General features: G+C 56.7%; 1 protein-coding gene across 1 annotated transcript; it reads right to left on the reverse strand.

The window, feature by feature from the left end:
* Positions 1 to 9,616: 9,616 nt before the first annotated feature.
* EN1 (engrailed homeobox 1) lies at positions 9,617 to 13,912 on the reverse strand. The gene is made up of 2 exons (XM_028101247.1): positions 13,051 to 13,912; positions 9,617 to 9,933 (listed from the first exon to the last, which is right to left on the reverse strand). The coding sequence occupies exons 1-2, from the start codon at positions 13,910 to 13,912 to the stop codon at positions 9,617 to 9,619; spliced, it is 1,179 nt and encodes a 392-aa protein (XP_027957048.1).
* Positions 13,913 to 19,824: the final 5,912 nt, after the last annotated feature.

A 19,824-nucleotide genomic window follows, 5' to 3' on the forward strand; every position in this document is an offset into this window, starting at 1 on the left:
TCTCTCAGCTCTCCAGTCCGGGGTTTGTAGCTAGGTCCTTTTCCCATCCAGCGGGAGACCGCTGCCACAGACCCAGCAAAGGAACTCTTCCCTTCCCCAGGTAAGCCCACTGCAGGGGCTTTCCCCGACACCCCCTCTCACAGCCAAGTGAGCTTGTGAACACAGAGACGGCTGAGGATCCGAGACAAGGAGCTCGCTCGCTCGGTTTTTCCCGGGCTGTGTTTGCCATTTGCGGGAATAAATGAAGCATCGGTAATCTCCATAAAAGAGCTTTCACGCTTCATTCTCTGAAACTAAGTTGGGGCTTAGACGGAAGGAAAAAAGGGACTTTTAATTTAAAGTAATGATCGTCAACACCCTGGCTCTAGAGGGTCTCTAGGGGAGATGGGGGTCCCCTACCCCACCCCAGGAAGCTGGAGGGAGGACCGCCTAGCACCTCGCCAGGCAGGTCTTAAATTGCTTGGATTGGTGGGCCAAATCCAAATGCGGGCAGCTCTCCTAAGAGGAGAGCAGTGGTACAAACAACTCTCCCTGAGGTAACAAGGAGTGCGGGAGCCAAGGGAGGAAGAGATCGAGACTTGTCCGGGAGAAAGGCAAATGAGCAGATTTGATGGAGACGTCCCCCTCGCCCAGGCCGGCGGCTGGGAGCAGCGTGTCTTCTTCCCTCGCTCGCAGGAATGTCAGCGGTCAGCCGTGGTGGTGCCTTCTCTGGCCCCGGACATCCCCGCTTACTTTCACTTGGTGGCTGCTTCTATTTGGGGCCAAAGTTTGCACGCGGGGTGCACAACACACACGGCCTCCTTTCCCCACACCGCATCCTCAGGTCCTGCGTGGTCGGAGAGCCCCAAAAGTTTTATTCCCCAAAGGGAATTTCGTTTACTTTAGCTGAATGAAACTGGCCTCGGGGAGACTGTATCCTTCAAATTCTCTCCTCCGCCAACACTCACCCAGCACCTTGGGCTCCTCACTTCCCTGCCATTGCCAAACCAGCCCACACTAGATATGCACCGCCAATGAGCTCGGCCCTGTGAGGACATTTCAGACAATAGATTAGGCACTCGAGGCCTGATGAGGGTGGAACTGGGTCCAACTGTCCTCTCTGGGGTATCGACATCCCGAGTCCCCCTGGCTTCCGCCTAATGAGGAGGAGACGCCACTGGGTCGGAGCCCGAAGTGAGGTGGCCCGCGGTGAAGGCCGGAGCTCACTCTGCAGGGGCGGGGGCGGCGGGCGTGGGAAATCGAGCAAAGGATCGAAGGACACGTCCCAGCTAGGCCCAGGCCTCTCGCGCCCTCCTTGCCCGACCGCGCCCTTCTGGAAGCTCCGCAAGGCCTGGGCGGAGGCCCGCCCAGAGAAGACGCAGAGCGAGGGCAATTTGGCGCCGCTGGTTTTAAGAAATTCCAAGTAAACAGTGAACCCGAGTGGGAAACCGCAGCTGTGCATAGGGAAGTGACTTGGCCAAATTATCTCCAGAAGAGGAGAGGCAAGGTGGGCAAATATCTGGGACCTGAAGGTGCTAGCTTTACTGAGGGAAGAGGCAGCAGGGAATTGGGCTGCTACTTGAAACTTTTTCTCGGCCCTAAAAAGGATCCCGTGTGGGGGATTTCGGAAGGCGCTCACCTAGTCCGGGAAAGTTCAGCTGGCGGCCCTTCTGGGGTCAGGGCCGCCCCAAGCACGCACCGCGGAGGCAGGCGCCGGAGCCCTCTGACGCCGGGGCCTTCGGACGGGCCCAGAGCGCTCAAGGCGCTGAGCCGGCGGGTCCAGCCAGTGAGCGGAGCCGGCGCGGGTTTGGACTCCCCGTGGTGTGTGTGCGCGAGCGCGCCTCGTCTAACCGTTCGGGACAAGTTGAAGCAACAAAAATAAAGTCGGATCTCCCAGCCTGGAGGTCCACCCCTCCTCCTCCCTTGTTTGACCCCAGGCCCCGCTGCTCGAAGCCGCGGCGTGCGCAGCCAAGATTGCAAGCCGATGCGCGTTGCTGCCAGAGGAAGGGCGCCGCCCCCACTCCCCTGCCACCAGTGGCCTGGACTTGGGAGCCATCGAGTCAAGGAGGGGAGGGGTGACGGGAGAACATTGGGGGAGCAGAGTGGCGGTCTCCAAGGTCAGCGCTGGTCCCTCGCGCCGGCCGGGGGAGGGGGACAGGAAGGTCGGAACGCGCCGACCTCCCTCGGAGCAGCGGGGAGCGAACTTGAGAGCTGGGCCGGGTGAGAGAGGAGACGGAAGGCGAGGAGCCCCGGGGACGCCCGGGCACACCCGCAGCGGAGGCCGGAATGGAAAGGTTGGCCGCAGGAGGGTGCCCTCCGGAGCGGAAAACGGAAACCTAGGAGCAGAGGACGTGGAGGAACTCAGGGGCTGGGAAGCCCATAGAAAATGACAGAAAGGAACGCGAACCCGGCCTAGACACAAATCGAAACTGCACAAAGAACAGTCGCTTGGGAGAACCCAGTGGGGCGGGGGAGAGGCTGCGGCAGGAGCGCGGGGTCCCTGTCGCCTGTATGGAGGTCGGGCGCGAGGACGTGGCCGGAGTGGCCCTTCCCTTCGTGTCTCCAACGAGCGGAGGCTCAGGAGCCGCGGCCCGAGCTGGGCGAGCAGAATTGGGGTTTCGCAGTGCCTGGAGGGAAGGCGAGCCCCAGATGCGTTCCCATCTCCAACACCCCACTGGACAGAGAGGACTCGGGGCGATCAGGGCCTGCGGCCTGGGCCGCGCTGACCGGAAGTGCATCTGCGAGGGGCCCTGAGCTCAGGGCGCAGGGCGCTGCACCCGGCTGGAGCAAGGCCAAAGTCGGAGACGCGCGGCTGGGGCAGGCTGCTTCGGCCCGCACCCGCCTGGGTACAGGTGGGAGAATAAGGAGGGAGGCAGACACTGCTGACTGTGGAGGGCTGGGGTCCTTGAATGCGGAAAAGACAGAACCCCCGGGAACCTAATCTGAGACCTGGGTGGAGTGGGGTTCGAGAGCAGGAGTTCAGCCCCGACTTAGGAGCTTGGGGTGGGGGGGGAGTGTAGGGTGGGGAGGTGGGAGTTGAGGACCACTCCTACTTGAGACTCCAAAAGACCCACACTAGCCCTGAACCCAAGCCTGTGCCTCTCCCTGCCATGTGCCAAGTCTCCCTATGGTGGAAACTTGATACTGCGAGGTGCCAGGACGAATCAGTCTGGTAGGCTAACGATGCATTATTACAGTGTAAGTTTTAATGTGGTTTGGTGTGACCTTGGCAAGAAGACCCTGAGCCTCAATTTTCTTATCTGTAAAATGGGGATGATACTATCCAACTCAAAGAAATGTATGATGTTAAATGAGGTAAATTATGCTAAATAGCTAGCAGTGTGAGCTAGCAATAAATAATGATTATGTTATTACTAGTTTTAAATTTCTGGAAGTGTCCTCTTCTGAACTGTCTCCATCCTGTCCAGTGGACAAATCCTGCTCATGGAAGTGAAGGGGAGTGGACAGGGAGAGAGATCTGCTGTGGTGATTTCTGGGACTTGCTTTGTTTTCTTCAGCATCTAATTACCTTCAGCTTGGAGACCTGGAGACTATTCATGGTGGCTTCTCCCCAGACCCCCTGCCAAGCAGCAGCAGAACTTTATCCGTCAGGTTTCGCATTGTGTCAGCTTTATCAGATGGCAGAACTGGGAGTCTTTCAGCCTGAGTTGGTTGGTCTCTGTCAGGGCCCTAGTCCACTCTTGCAGCTGTTGTGGCCAAATTTTAAATACTGTGGGTCCCTCTCTTCTGGGGACTCCTTCCATCTTGCCCGCAGGGGTCTCCCTCCCCTCTGCGCTGTAATTGTATTCCTCTGGCCGGGCTGCACGCTCTCCAGGCCTCAGGGAGGATGAGCGCACCCCTGCTGGCGTTGCCAAACACTCTCCAGTGCGCTTGCATGGTGGCAGGGAGCAGGGAGGAATTTGCCGGTGGCTGTTAGTCCCCAAAAGCTTGTGGGAGTTTTACCCCATTCCCCAGCAAAGTTGAGGAGGGGGGATGTTTGTGCTCACCACCTCCTCTACACAACTCTCTTACCCGCTTCTCCCACCCCACCCCCACCCCACCTCCCGTCCACCACCCCACTTCCTTCCTACCACCAAGAGCCCAATGGGGAGTGATTGATACCAGTTCTCTTTTCAGCATAAGATGTGTGTGCCTACACACCCACAGTAAATCCTTGCTCTTCTACAGACTCGCCTATACCTAGTCTTCCATCACCGTGGCCTGAAATCTTCGCAAATGTCCCCAGAGCAACCCACTCTCATATCTGTGGGGAGAATTCCAGAGTTCCACCTCCAGAGTGACACCTCAGCCTGGAAAGACTGCATTGAGAAGCAAATCCAAGGAATAAATTGTAATAGCCCAGGACTTACCAAGCTCTCTGAGAAATCTGTTTTTAGGAACTTTGCCCCCTCCTGCCTGAGGCCTGCTATTCCCCCCAGAGATGCCCCTGGGAAGGTGCAGGGTACACTGTAAGGCACGAGAGAGTTGTACCTGTGTGTCTTGTGTCTGAGCTTAGAGTCACCTGGATCCAGCTGCCTCCTGGGAGGGAGAGGGGGCTACCCCATCACTCCCCTGGCTGCCCTGATTCCCGTCTTCCTGGTCCCCACCCAATCAACCCACCCACCTCCATCCCAGTGCTCCCTGGTGGCCTCCACGGAAGGGGCAGGCAGGTATGTGTTGGGTACCAGTATGTGTATTCCTGGACTGTGCATAAATGTGTGCCAGAAGCTTCTACACAGGCAATGTCCCTGTGCTCCCTGGGAACACACCTCCACACATCAGCCCATGTACATTTCTTTGTATATGTGCACATTTTCTACATGTGTGTGCATGTGTACACATGGATGAATGCATGCTTGTGCTCTTTGATGTGCAGAAGCACGTGCACGTGTGCGGAGTGGCCTGCTGCGCAGTAACTCTACCCACTCAGTGGTACAATGGCAAGGACACTGGACTCCTAGGAAAGCTGGGGGTGGGGGTTGCCTCTCGCTTGCTGTGTGCTTTTGAATGAGGTACTTACTCTCTCAGGACTTCCCCCACCCTCCCCACGCTTCCCCAACCCCCCCACCCCTGCCTGTGAAATGAAACCTTTTTATTCCAGAATCCCTGAGGACCCCCTCCCAACAATGGGACTTCATTAAAAGACTGGCCTCTTAAAGCATTTGGGGGAGGAGTGGGGGTTGGCAGAGTCCCCTTTCCACAAGTTGCCACAGGAGAGTAGCCCTCTCACCTGAGTTCAAATTGGGAGAAGAGCAGTTGGGCGGGGGGTGGTTCAGAGGGATGGAGCAATACTCTGCCACCTCCCCCAGAGGGAATACTTCATTTGGAACCCACCCTGAGGTGAGGCAAGGCTGAGGGAGGGATGCTGCCTGGCCTCCCTGCCCCTCCCCGCCCCCTGCCCATGTCTGAGCATAGTGGAAGGCAGCTTCTATTGCCAGAGGAATAGGGTTTTCTCCAACACAAAAAGGAAAATCTAGGCTAACCACTGGAGGAGCTGATGACCCCTCTAGAGAACCACCTTCATCCAGGTTAAGGAGTCTGGCCAGAGCCTCTTCACCCCTGGCTGTGGCCTCTGGCCTCTAGGGAGTCAGCCAAGGCTCAGCCCTGCCCCTGCAAGTAGGTCTTTTACTGAGGACATTGGATGCGGGAGTTGGGGTAGGGGAGACCGGGACACAGCGACCTCCCTGGTGAGATCATCTCTGGAAATCCTGCATAGGTCATGGGGCTGTGGGAGCCAGGTAAGGGGCAGGCCACTCCCTCTCTGTGCCCTGGGCAACCCAGCCTAGGGGCCCTGAGAATTGGCCATACATGCACACACTCACAAACACCAAACTATTGGCAGCCATACACCCCAAACACACACTTCCACCTCCCAAGCCTGAACAAATATACTTAATGCCACCCCTATACAAAGGCCCCTCACCATACAACCCACAAACATAGAAGCTTGCACACACATACCAGCAGCCCCAAACATCCCAATACCCCCTCCTCCATCTGCAGCCTCACCCTGACCCTACTAAAGGGACAAGACTTTTGAGCAAGAACACAGAGACCTTTGCCCTCAGAAAGAGCCAGGGATCAATACTGTTTAGACTCGGCTAGTGTGTATTTCCTTCTGGGCTGAGGAAGATTTAAGTTTATGGTTCAATCTGATCTTTTTTTTTTAAAGGTAGAAAATGAGGAAGTTGGGATAGCACACTCCACTATTTATTTCGATGCAACCTCAGACTTTTTAATACACAGGCGACTCCCTAAGCCAGCCCCATAAATCAGAGAAATCAATGCTTGTTTATGATTATTATTACTTTCTTTTTTTAGAGGGGGAACAAGAAAGAGTTCTGACCAGAGTCCTCTTCCTCCTTCCTCAGCCCCAATCAGGAAGAAGGGGAAATGGGGATGAGGAAGGCAGGAAGGTAGGAAAGTCAGGGCCAGGGCCAGATTCCTGAGGTTGAGGCAGTTGTTAAGAGTAGAGATGACATAGGAAAAGACACACTGCACAGAGGAGGCATGGACCAAATATGTAAGTCGTTTAAGCTTGAGTCTTCTCCACTGAACAAAGAAGAAAATTCTCGTGCCCATAGGGGTTGGAAGATAAAAGGAAATACGGGGAAGAAATCAAATTACATAATAATAACAGATCCATAAGCTTTACTAATGCAATCTTAGGGAGGGGTCATCACCTCCTCCTTCTCCCCCAGGGTTGAGGGGAAGAGCTCTTGGCTTTGACCTCCTGAGAGTGGTGAAGAGGAGCCTTAAGGAACAGGATGGCTCTTCGCCTTGGCCCCTGGCCCAGCCTCTAGATCTAGTGGTCTCGAAGGGCGTAGGTAACCTAAGGGCCACCGTGAAGAAGGGCCAAGAAAGGGTAGCCCCATTTCCAGGCACTCAAAGGATCAGGTTCTCTGTAGAGCAGAGTGCCCCCAACACCACATCTGGAGGTGGCCAGGACCCTTCCTGATGTTCTGAGCTATGTGGATGAGGGCAAGAGGACCCTGGGCTCCAAGTCTCAGACCCTCTAATCTGAAGCCCTGGAGAGCCTGAAGATCCCAGGCCCCCTTCCCCATCCAAGAAAGGCAAAGGATGTACGTCCAACCACCAGAAAACCATTCACGGGGGCCATCCTAGGGAAGGGCCACCCCTGGCCTCTGCTTCCAACTCTTCACTCAAGGAGTGGGTAAGCACCCATTATGTGCAAAGGTTAGTCTACACACCCCAAGAAGGCGTGAAGGGGAGGAAAAGACTTATTGCAATAAAGTTGGGAACCCATGGCAATATCAAGTATGCTCTCCAACTCCAGGCTTTGAACCTCAGGCTCCCAAACCCTTGAGCAGGGACTTGGAGCCTACTAGCCCTGTCACTTCCCAGGATATAGGCCCAAATGAGCGGGAAGTTTCTCAAGGAAAAAGGCAGAATGACCATTCTCACTTCTCACAAAATCAATCCTGCAAAAACAACAGGAAAGAAACTCAAGGGAAGAACACAGAAACAGAGTTCCCATGCATGCACCAGCCCCACAAACACACCTGCAGGCATTCTGGTGTGCAAACACTAATGAACACATGTACACACACCGCAAGCTCACAAACATCCAAGTGTGCATCTAATTACAGAGAAATGAACACCCAGTGAGCACAATACTCAAACATGCAGGGACACACAAAACCAGGTAGCTCCTCAGATGCACCTACATTTGCACGTGATCACATATGCACACAAGTCTGCAAGGACACCTACATATCTAGCCACACACGGACAGGTACATGCACATATTTCAGAAGACAGGAAGAAAAGAGGATTTACCATTAAAAAACAAATCCTGGACAAAAGGGACCTCCCTTTCCTCCTCCTAGTCCCTGAAGGTAGGAGGCCCAGTGCCTGCCCAGGAAGGGAAGACCCCAGGGTCAGGGGCAAGAGTGCAGACATTTCCCTCTGGGAAGTCCACCTGCCCTGAGGGTTCAGAAGGCTTGGGTCTGTGCCCCCTCCCCCCCTCAATCAGGAAGCAAGCCTTTGTTGGCATTCGGAGAGTGACCCCACTTAGGTTTTGGGTCTGCGGGAGGCAGGCCTGGGCCCGCGTGGGAATTCCGGCCCAAAAATGATCCCAGCAGCATCACTTCCCAGCGTCCAGGCCTCTTCTCCCTGGGCTATTCGGGACCACGAAATCCGGACCAGGAAAGGCTCCAAGTGCCGCCCTCGACCTGACGCTTCGGGACCTGAATCACTTCTCCGAACTAAGAGCAGTGAAGTCCCGGCGGCCGAGAGACCAGGCCCAGAGGCCCGCCGAAGAGCCCCCTCGCCCTCGTGGGCAGCTCAGCCCTGGAGGCAGCCCCTCACCTCTGCCGGCCTTGGGAAGGCCTTGCGCTTCTGGAAGGGAAAACCTCAAGCGAAACCCACACGGGGTTGTGAGGGGAAGAAGGACAGAAAAGAGAAAGGTGCAGGCCGAAGCAAAGAGCGGGGCAGGGTGAACAGGAGGAGGGCAAAGCCAAGCTGGGCCTGGGCCGGCACAGGGAGCAGCCGGACGTCCCGGCAGTGTTTCCGAAGTCAGGACTGGGGTTTGTTGTTTTTTGTTTTGCTTTGTTTTGTTTTGTCTTTGGGCTCCTTTGGACGCCATCAGAGAGCAGGAGTGGGCCTCCGGACCCTCCAGACGGGGACCTACCTGGCTCTGGGCCGCCTCTACCGCCGCGCGCTCGTCTTGCCCCCGGTATTCGTTGTGCGGTGATCGCAAGGCCAGGCCGGGCCGCCCGGGGCTCGCCGCCCGGTGTGTGCGCGATGCGCGCGGGGCCCTCGCGTGCCCTGCGCCCACGCCCTTCCCGAGCCCGCAAGGAGGAAGGCCGCCAACGGCTCGTGAGCACAGTGTACACTTTATTTCAGACTACAGGTTTCTGAACATAATAAAATCTTTGGCTTGTAGCGGCGGTTCAGTCTCGCAGTCTGTGGGGTCGTATTTCTCAACAAGTCTCCGGAAAACGAAAGGGGAGCAGGACAGACAGACCGACAGAAGGGGCTGGGGAGGCGGGGAAGAGGCGAAGGGCAGACACGCGAGGAAACACACTCTCACGCACACAAAGAAAAGTCCCAGAGAAACGAGGGCCAGCGATGCGGGGCGGGAGGCACCGGAGAAGCAACAACATTCAAAAGAAAAAAGGCAACGAAAACGAAACTGGGCCGGGGGCAGCGAGGCGGAGGTGGGGGATAAAATAATTATAATAATTATAATAATTATAACAATAATAATAAAGGAGATTAATAAAAAGTCCAGCAAATAGAGATCGCTACACATATTTCTTTTCCTTACCTGAAATTAAATATATACAAGGTCGTAAGCGGTTTGGCTAGATAGAGCTTTAAGGAGTTCGCAGTTTCGCCCCTTATACTGTGAATAGAGAACAGATCTTATTTTTCGATAGCACCTGTCCGAGTCTTTCTCCCTTTTTAAAAAATGTTTCGTTCAAACGTGACTCTCCATTCTGAGAATCTCTCTCTCTCTCTCTTCCCTGTTGCTCCCTCCCTCCTGTGCGCGGATTCTTTCTCCCCCGGCGTGGGGCCGGCCGGGCGGCGGCGGCGGCAGCGGCGGCAGCGGCGATGCCAGGAGGGGGCGCGGGCGCGGCGGCCGGACCGCGCGGCCCCAGCCGGCGGGCGGCTACTCGCTCTCGTCTTTGTCCTGGACCGTGGTGGTGGAGTGGTTGTACAGTCCCTGCGCCATGAGGTGCAGCGCCAGGCCGTTTTTGATGCCCGTGGCTTTCTTGATCTTGGCGCGCTTGTTCTGGAACCAGATCTTGATCTGGGACTCGTTGAGGCTGAGCTCCTGGGCCAGGGTCTGCCGCCGCTGCTCCGTGATGTAGCGGTTCGCCTGGAACTCCGCCTTGAGTCTCTGCAGCTGCTCGGCGGTGAACGCCGTCCGCGGCCGCTTGTCCTCCTTCTCGTTCTTCTTCTTCTTCAGCTTCCTGGTGCGCGGACCTGCAGCGGCGGAGAGGGCCGGGTGGGGGTGGGGACGGAGGGCAGAGGGGAGGGGGGAGAGGGCAGAGGAAGCCGTGAGAATTGCAGAGCCAAGCGGGGATCGCGCCCCGCGCTTCCGGGGCGATAGCCGAGGCCCTGCTGCGCCCCTGGCTCCCTCCCGCCGGCTAGCCCCGAGATCAATCGCCTGGCTGCTGGGGTCGCCAACTTCCCTTCTGGGGGGCCAGAAGGGCCGCGGAGGAAAACCGGCCGAGCTTGTCCGTGCATCCCACACCCCAATTCGCGGAACCAGAGAGCAGCGTGCCACGCTTAAATCCCATAATCCAAGATGGAGAGACATTTGGAAGCCCCATCCGGTGGATCCCAGAGTTGGAGGTCAGGGGCCTGCTGTCTTCACAACCCTGGAATAAAAAGAGGCTCAAGCCTGGGCCAGTGAAGACACCGGGCAGGACTGCCCTGAGGGAATGGCCAGCCTGCAAACTAATCCTCCCTTCCTCCTCAAGAAGCGCACCTACGCCCAGCACTTAAGATGATAAGACCGGGTCTGCTTGTAGCTATTGACCCCAGAAAACAGGGGGATAGGGAGGGGACTGTGAGGGGCTTGCCTAGATCCAAAGTCTTTGGTGTATGTTCTCTGGGCTCTTCCTTTCTCTCTGGCCCTAAAGGAAGCCCTTTTTAGGGTCCCAGGGAGACACTGACCACCCCCTTCTCTGAAGGCGGAACAAGGCTTTCACCCAGTTGCACACCTTACCCACATGACCCTGGCCCCCAGGGTTCTCTGCTTTGCCCCTTGGATGGTGCCAGTAAGAAAGAGAGGACCCTCCCCATTTCTCCACCTAGCTGTACAGGCAAGGTCTCCCTTCTCTCTCTTTCGAACACATACGCTGCAGTTTCAGGATTGAAAAGTCCTGTATAACAAAAACAGGCCAGATCTGCTTCCCCTGCCCATCGATGACATTTGCAAGGAGACTCCATCGGTTCTCCCCCCATTCATGAGCAAAATACGGGCACAGGGAAAGAGACAGAGAGGGACAATGCGGACAGAAATCTGTGCTTTGCCCCTAAGACAGATATGGGAAGACGTCCCAGCAAACCTCTCCAAGAAGGTGAAGATTCTCCCAAAACCTAGTGTGGGAAGAGAGCTGCTGTGGAGCCCAGCCCTGGAGAGAGGAGGGGGAAAGAAGAGGCAGCCTTTAAAGCCTGCCCCTCTGTTCCTCAGCCTCAGACCCAAGTCTTCCGGCATTTACTTGGTGGGCCCTGTCGTGGTTATAGGAGCTTCCTGAGCCAAGTTAAGTCCCTGTCCGGCCTTTTAATATCAGAAACTGTCGGAAAGAAGGGTCTTCACCAGCATCTCCAAACCTAGCAACAGAGGGGCAAGCTGGGCTGCTTGGCTCCGCGGGCAGGCCAGCGCCTGGGGTCACCAGCTGTCCTATGACCAAAGACTCCAGGCCTGGCTGGCTGCAGCGACTCAGGTCTGGGCTGAGGTTCGTCTCCCTGAACTGCCCATGCAGGAGGAGCCCGTCCCCTGCCTCCCCAGGCACGGAAGAGGGAAAGCGGCCAAGAACAAAGGCAAGGCCCACTCCTAAGCACCGTGCGGAGAGGACTGAGAGGTGGGGTGGGGAGGAAGGACGGCCTTGGTTTAGATTAGTAATTATCTGAGCGGGAAGAGATGGCCCAGGAAATGTGCACATCTCCGGAAAGGCCCCGCTGTGCGTTGTGCGTCCGGGATGTTGTGAGAGTGTTGTTGTGTATGTGTGTGCAGAGGCACGGACACTTGTAATAAAATCGTAGCCTCCTGGCCAGCCTGAGCCGCCCAACCTGACAGCTCAATCACTCTATCCATCAGGCGAGTCAATCAAAGCAGCTTTTCGGAGGTTCAGGGAGCCCGACGTGTCAATAACGGGGCTCGAGATGGCGGGGGCTGATAACGCGCATCGATCCGCGCCCGGCCGGCAACCGTGGGGAGGCTAGACACCAGCCGGAGGAGAGCGGCGCATGGCTACGCTGTGTCCGGCCTCCTACCGGACTCGGGTGCCCGGAACACCAATTGTAGGCCAGAACCCCTGCCGTCCTCCTCGCCGCGCCCACGGGCCTCTCTGGCGCTGCCGCCCGGGGAGGCGGGCAGGCCCCAGCCTCCTCTCCTGGGGCCTAGGACTGTCCCAGCGCAGGTCTCTCGGCCTCGGGGTTTCCAAGCGCGAGGAACACGCGAGAAAAGGGCCGAAGGAAGTCGAGAAAAACAACCTACAGCTGGCAGAAATCTGCTAACTGGCAGACACAGGGAAGAAAGGAGTGAAAGAAGGAAGGGGCAGGGCCGGAGGATGTGAGCGCCACGCCACGGAGAAGCTGCGGAGGCGGCTGCCAATGCCCCGTGCCCCCGCGATCTGGCCCGTGCCTGACCGGTCTCCTCTCCACTCCCACTGTCTGTGAGCTCTAGAGAACCAGGAGCCAGAGCTCTATCGGCACCGACCGTTTTGGCAACCATCTTTCCCTGGATTCTACCCACCCGGGTCAGACTGCCTAGCTTACCCGGCCTGGGGAAGAGGCACAGCTATCAAAGGCTTTTCCCTCTTTCTGTGTGTCCTCCAATCTCTCTCTCTGTAAATGAACTCGCCTCAGAAAATGTCGAGATGGTGTTTGTGTTTGTAAGAACACAAGGTGACGATTATTTCTCTGATCAGAGCCTGGCTCCATTTCGGCCTCCGTAGGACCTGGCTGGAGGGATTTCAGACCCAGACCACTAGGCCCACCTCCCTGCCCGCTCTAAACACCCCTCTCCCTGGAAGAAAAATCAATGGCTGATTGTGTTTTTTCCAGGAATAATAAAGGTAAAATACAAAGAAGGCCCGAGGGGCTCGGAGTTCAACACCGAAGGAAGGAAGGATCAAGACTTGAGCTTCCCGAGCCAGGAGCTGTAGCCTCTCCAGTGGTGGCCACAGAGGCCAGGAGCGCAGAACGGGGGGCACACCCGGCTGTGACTGGGACGGGGGTGAGGAGGAAGCAGGCGTGAGAGAAGAGAGCACCCAAGGCCGGGTCTGCTCTCCCCAGCACAGCGTCGGCTGAGAGTTCTGGGGGCGTCCGCGGGCCCGAAAGATATGGCGCAGCCCGGGGAAGGGTACTCACCAGAGGACGGGCGATCCGAGTAGCGCGTGCAGTACACCCAGGCGGGCCATACGAGGGGCTGCTGCGAGTCAGTTTTGACCACGGGCCCGCCGTTGGCTGAGCCCATAAGCAGGATGGCGGGGTTGCCATGCTCCGGGTACTTGGCACCCTGCGCACTAGGGCTCCCCACGCCGCCTCCACTGCCGCCGCCGCTGTCCGAAGGCTTGGCCGCCGCGGCCGCCGCGGCCGCCGCCGCCACGGCCGCCGCGGCCGCCGCCGCCGCCGGGTTCCCGGCTTTAGACGCACCCGCACCGCCGCCGGCGGCTGGCGGAGAGCCGTCGGGTGGGCCACAGTTCACGTCCGGGGCGCATAGGAGCGAGGCGGCGCCCGGCGCCCGCGTGCCCAGCGGGTGGACAGGGTCTCTACCTGTGCCGGTCTGGCCTCTGTCACGCTCGACCCGGCCTCCTCCTGCGCCTCCTCCGGCCGCCGCCGCCACCAGGAGCTGCGGCGGCGGCTGCTCCTTTTTGCAGCCGAAGTCCGGCCTCAGGATGTTGTCGATGAAAAAGTTGGTGGTGCGGTGCAGCTGGGCCGCGGGCTGCGGCTGGTGAGCAGGCGCCGCGAGATGCTGCGGCGGCGGCGGCGGCGGGGGCGGGGGGTGCGGGGGGAGGTGAGGGTGGTGGGCCAGGGGCGGCAGGCAGGGCGCCGCGGGCGGCGAGGGGGGCGCGGGCTGCGGGGACACGGGCACGCTGTCTCCATCGCTGCCGCTGCTGCCGCTGGCGCCGGGGCTCAGGCTCAGGCTCAGGCTGCCCGGGGCCGCCGCCACCGCCGCCGCGCCGAGGCCCGAGTCGCGCTGACTTTTAGGTTCCGGCTGCTGTTCTTCCATGCTCGGCCGCCCCGCCGCCCCGGCCGCCGCGCCGGCCCCCGCCCCCCCGCCTCGCTCCCCACCCCACTTTGCCAGCGGCCCGTGGGGGTGCGCGGAGGAAGGAGGCCGGCGAAGCCCCAGCGAAGGCACGGGGCGGGTGCAGGAAAAAAAGCCCAGGCGTCTGGCCTGGATCGCTCGCTCTTATCGAGCAGATAGATCTCGCTGTCTCTCTCTCTCTCTAATTTGTAGACATCCAGATATGGAGACACTTGGCTATTTCTTTTTTTTCTTTCTGCAACCAGATTCAATGATTTGTTTTAAATGGGGAGTAAGCCACGGCCAAAAAGAAAGAAAACAAAAAGAAAAAGAAAAGAAAAAAGAAAAAAGCTCCAAGAAATTTTTTTTCTTAAAGGGAAAAAAATAGTCTTTAAAGTCTAGCCATCTTCCTAGGCAGTAGTGAGGGGTTTGACTTCCCCGAGTGTCACGCTCAGCTGTGCCCAGAGCGCGAGGCTGGCAGCGCCTTTAATCGCCTTTGCTTTTTTTGCAGGGAGAGCGCGTCTCCGCCAGCGCCGGGGCTGCCTTTTTTTTTTTTTTTTTTTTTTTTCAAATCTCTGACAGCTCGGATCTTTGCACAAACTCTCTCGCTTAAAAAAAAATCACCCAGGCACACTTTTTGCCTTCAAACCGGAAGCACGTGAGTCAGGCCGCACGTGTGCGGGGCCAATGGCGAGCCAGGACTCGCGCTGACACCCGGGCCTCGGCCCAATGGGCGCGCGCGGGACTTTGCGGATAAATAATCCGGGGGTGGCGGCCGCTGGCGGAGAGGGGGCGCCGCGGCTAGGGCCCCGCGCGTCCGGCCCGCCCTCCCCCACCCGCGCCGAGCCCCTCCCCCTCTTTCAAGCCGGACCGAGAAAGGGGCAAAGGAGACCAGGGAGGGGTGGATTTCGGGGTGTAGGCAAATAGAGAAGCAACTCCATAAACAACTTGTTGGAGAAATGCAGGATTATAGGTGCGTGCGCGCCGGGCACAGGGTCAGGAAGCAGGGGGCCTCGGCTCTTTTACATCCCTATGCCTAAGAAACTCAGGCTTTTATTTTCTCTCTTCTTCTTGCTATGAAGGGTGAAATGTTGTCAGTGTGTGTGTGTGTGTGTGTGTGTGTGTGTAGGGAGGGGGTGAGACGAAGAGGGTCAGAGATGTGAAAAAGACCAAGCGTTGGTTACTTTCAGAGAAGCAGTTTATTTTTTCATAAATAGCAAACTCCGGAAGCCAGCTGCGCCTAGCTAGCGTCTGTCTGTAGGTTTTGCAGTGCATGCAGGCCAGCTGCATTGCGTGTCCTTTCCAGAGTATCCGTACTCCTGTCCTCTACCCTGTCCGGACCTTCGACAACCCCCGGGAGCTGTCCTGGCGCCATGAAGCCAAGCCCAGAGGGCGCGAGAGAGCCCGAGCGCGGGTCGCGCCAGGCGCGCCTGTTCTTTCCCTGGCCGCTGGAGTCGAAGCCATCCCGGCATCGTGGAGTTGTCTTGGGCGGGCCCCCGGCCTAAGCAAGTCTGAGTGCCGATGTGCGTGAGGCACGGCTTTTGGGTTCAGGGCAACCTCCGGTTAGATTTTCCTGCAAAGTGAAATCAAACAAATGAAAGTACTGCACCCTAAGGGTTAGTCCTAGCCAGCTGACGATGTGGACGAGTTTACCCCGGTTGCCCAGATCTCTCTGGAATTGCTCCCGACTCCCTGGAGGCCTCTGGCTCTACCCTCGCATTTTCTTCCCAAGCTTTGGGGGAGCGCGGAGGCTCATGCCAATTCCACGCTCGCGGAGACCCGTCTCCATTCCGCAGGGCTCTTTTTCGCTGTTTCCTGGTCGAGGCACCCTAAAAGTTTTCCCGTCGCCAAGGATGGGGTGAGGGGGAGGGGAGGCGCTGGACACCAGCAGGGTTTGTCTGCCTGGCTGTTTTGGAGGGCCAGGCTCAGACTGGCTTGAAGCCTGCGGTGCGGGAGAGTGGCTAGGAAGGCTTGGGCAGCTTAGGCCTTCTTAGGGATGTTAATAGCTTGGAGCTCCAGAGAACCTGTTCTCCCTGACCGCCATCCTCAACTGGGACAGTGGAGAAAGGGTCTCTGGGGATATTGTCTTATAGGACAATACAGAATAATCCCCCGTGCCCCGAAAAGTCACAGAGGGTTAGGAGGAAAATAAAACGAAAACCGCAAAAGGCCGAACCAGCGCAGGAGCCGAAGTTTCTCCGAGGGGCTGGTGGAGAGCGAGAGTTCGGATTGCCGGCTGCATCTTCGGGTCAGCCGAGGGTCTTCCTATACCTGGGGCTCTCACAGATCCCGGTTAGACCTGCCCGGCGGCCTGGGGGCTGCCCGAACCATTTTCGGGAGCGCTGCGCTAAGCAGGCCCGCCGTGATCTCCTCAACCCTCCCAAGCTGCCCCTCTAACCCCACCTTGGAGTCTACCGGGTCCTCTTCAGTTCTACACCCAAGGGCTCCCCGAAATCTCCCGGTGGCCCCACCTTTTCTCTCCGAAATGGGGGTGGGATTTTATTTATATTTAAGTTCGCAAAATTGAAATCTTTATCCCGCAAGCGAGCGTGGGTACTTAATTAAATTCTAATTAGGACACTATCAATATCCTATTTAGCCGCGTAGCTTTTGTGCGCCGCCGTCCCTTTCAGCGCCGTAAATAGGGTCTCGACGCCTTATCTCGCCTGCAGGAGACGCCTCGAGAAGGGCTGCGGAAGATAATTTATAGGTTTTAATTACTCTTCATTCCGCCTGATCAGCTTGGCGTTCATCACAGGCCTGTGAATAAAACCCTGGTCAAAAGCTCTGTCACATCGCGCTGGCAAGACGCTTAATCAAAGTGAGCGGCCCCGCGCGCCGCGCGGCCCGGCTCTTCCACGTAATTTCCAGCCAGCTGATAAAGCCAGCTGAATAATGCGGCGGCCCTTTGGAGACACCATTTACAGAAATGACTTTATTGACGGCTTAACGTCGGTAATTCATTTTACCTTTCATGTAGTGGAGCCCGGATTTGTTACAGTAATGGGATGATAAATGCACCCGCGGCCCACGAGCTCCGGCTGGATTAGGCGGCGCTCCGGCGCGCTGCCTGGTCCCCCCCACCTCCCCCAGGCCAGGCCTGCGCCCCGGATGCTCTGCACCAGCACCGTCAGCTCTCCACGACCCCCACCCAGGCCCACGCCCTCTTCACCGTCCTGAAAATGAACATACTATGCTAGCGGGTTGGTGTCCTAGCAAGCCTGGCAGTGAGGTGTGTGTGTGCTGAGAGTGAGCAAATGTTGAACGAGATGGGTGTATGAGGGGTTGCAGAGGACTCGGAGTGGGCTCAGGACTGGGCGTGTGGGTGAGAAAGTACCAGCAGGGTGAGTTGTGAGTATGTGGGTAAAGGGGTTGCGTGTGGATGGAGCCATGGGTGTGCACGTCTGAATACATTTGTGTGGCTGTGCGTTTGGGGTACTCTTTTCTGCCTTTGAGAATTAAGGAATTTCTTCCAACTTGATAGCTATCCAGGTGGGGATGGCCAGGAGGTAGACTGATAGGAAGCAGGTGGGGAAATCTACAAGGAAGAGAATGGAGTCCCTGTCTGCAAACGCCCTCTGCTTCTGGGCTGAGGGTATGGAAGTTTGGAGGCACCCAGTGCCCCTTTCCATTGCCTTGAAGTTCTGAGTTGTGCAGTTTCCCCAGGGCAAGAGGCTCCACAGAAGGCCACTGACCTAGCCACATCTGTGTAATAGATCGGCCCCAAGCTCCGTTTCCATATCCAGCCCACATGCAAGTGGAGAATAAGGAAAAAGATGTTTTGTTTTAAATGCCGAAGGGGGGAACCCCTATGGTTTATTTCCCCACTCCAGGGAAGGAGGGGACCCAAAGAGGCTTTCACTGGTGCTGGTTTGGGGGGTGGGGGAAGCAGGATGGAGAGACCCTAACCCTACTGCCTCTCTCCCAGTCCCGGACTACTTCCTCCATTTTCTGCATTCTCTGTGGCTAACAGGAACTTCTACGGAGCAAAAAGCACCTGGCCAAACAGACAGGAAGTATGTTTGTGTGTTTGGGGGGTGCTAGAGAAGTCCGAGGGTCATATAGCAGGAAGACTGATGAGTGCTTTTCAAGGTGAAGGCTGAGAAATTATACCTTTGTTTCTCCTCTTCCCATTCTTGCAAAAACCACTTATCAATTTGCAGAGTGGCCCATGGCTGTAGGGGCCAAACCCTGTGTTTTTGTCTATTTGCTTGTGAATGTGAGAACCACAAAGAGAGTCTATAAAAACCCTGATTGTGTGTCTGTGTATTTGTGTGCATGGCAGGAGGCTCGTGTATGTACACTTTAGAGTATACACCCAATTCTGCCCTACCAGCCAGTTGGGCCTGGAGAAGTGTGTTTGTGTGGGCTTGTGTGCATGCTGTTCCAAAAAAAAGAGATCTCCCGCCAGCCTGCATCTCTGCAGAATTTTGGATCTCGTTTAGGCAGAGACAAATGTCATGGTCCTGCCTCTTTCCCCCTCTCTTTTGAGGATGGGTGTGAGAAGAATTGTGAAGGAAACCTTGCAGCCTGGCCAGGCATGTGCACGATGGGCCGAGAGTGCGAGCGTGTTGCATGCACACAGTGGTAATCGCATTTCGAGTGTAGATCAGATGGCGGTGGGGCCTCGTGGCGCGGGACATGAATGAGTTGTCGCAACACAATAGCGTGCAGCCTTCCTACGGGGACTGGGTGACCAGCGGTTTTGTTGGGAGTGAATGCGAGGAGATTTCTGCTACAAGTGCCGCGGTATTATTATGAGCCAGAAGGTCAGACTATACATTGCAGGTCCCCAAAGCCTATAGACCTTGGGAAATGTGGGGCCTCGAGCCACGTCATTGTACCTGACAGTCCTTTCAATAGACTAATTCAATTAGCGCTCTTGGTTTTGGTCTTCATTTGGAGGCGATAATAATGTGGGGGGTGGGTGGGTGCAAGGGGGATTCCTTGGGTATTGGTTAGGGATCCTGAGCAATTCTGCCCGAAGCTTGGAGTGGGACTAGGGGAGGCGGGGGAAGGGCAAAAGCTGAGATGGGTTGGGGGGGTGCGTGGGACGCAAACCATGGAAAATAAAATGCTCCGTTGACTCTCGAAATTGGGGCGGCAGCTTTGTAGATGACCCAGAAGACTGGGGGGGGTTGGATCAGGGGGAATTTCTTTTTTTTTCCGGTGTGCATGAAATACACCAGTAAATGTCCAGGTTCCTAGAAATTTGAAAGAAAGAAGAAAGAAAGAAAGAAAAAGAAAGAGAAAAAGAAAGAAGGGAGGAAGGAAAGAAAGAAAGGTACGTGCTGTTGGAGGTTGTCCCCTTTGGGAATTTCAATATTTGGATTTATGTCCCCACCATTCTGCCTTCCCACAGGGTTTTCTCCCTTTTATCCGAGGGAGCAGTTCACAGCACGGACATTTTTTGTTCTAGAAACGGTTTGATTTTTTGTTTGGGGATTTTTTTCCCCCTCTCAAGCTGAGAAAATTGAGCCCTTTCTTCACATGACCGTGGGAAATGGGGGAAACATCTCAGTGATTTCGTAAACTGTACCTGGTAGTCAGGATTCGGAAAGGGCTCCCCGGGCCCTGGTTTCCTTATTGAGCCCTGCGGACTGCCTGCGGGGCCAGCGCCGGGCGTCCTGGACGCCAACTCGCAAACACCCGACTGGTTGCGGCTGGCGGGTTGATGAGCCAGGTTAGGGCTGCGCAGGGGTGTTGGAGAGAGAGATGCAGGGCCCCTAGGCTCCGACTACGGGGGAGAGACTTCCCCTTCTCCTCTGTATCCCCAAACCACTCTGGAGCTGTACCACACAGCTAGCCAGGCCCCTAGAGCCGAAGATTTTAGAGCTCACGGCTCCCAAAAGCAAGGCAACCACACACACTCTCACCATATTTTTTTCTTCACTTTA

Source organism: Eumetopias jubatus, unplaced genomic scaffold (genome assembly GCF_037043125.1).
Source record: "Eumetopias jubatus isolate StellerSeaLion01/CBP00866 unplaced genomic scaffold, mEumJub1_p1.0 scaffold_3, whole genome shotgun sequence".
NCBI classification, from domain to species: domain Eukaryota; kingdom Metazoa; phylum Chordata; class Mammalia; order Carnivora; family Otariidae; genus Eumetopias; species Eumetopias jubatus.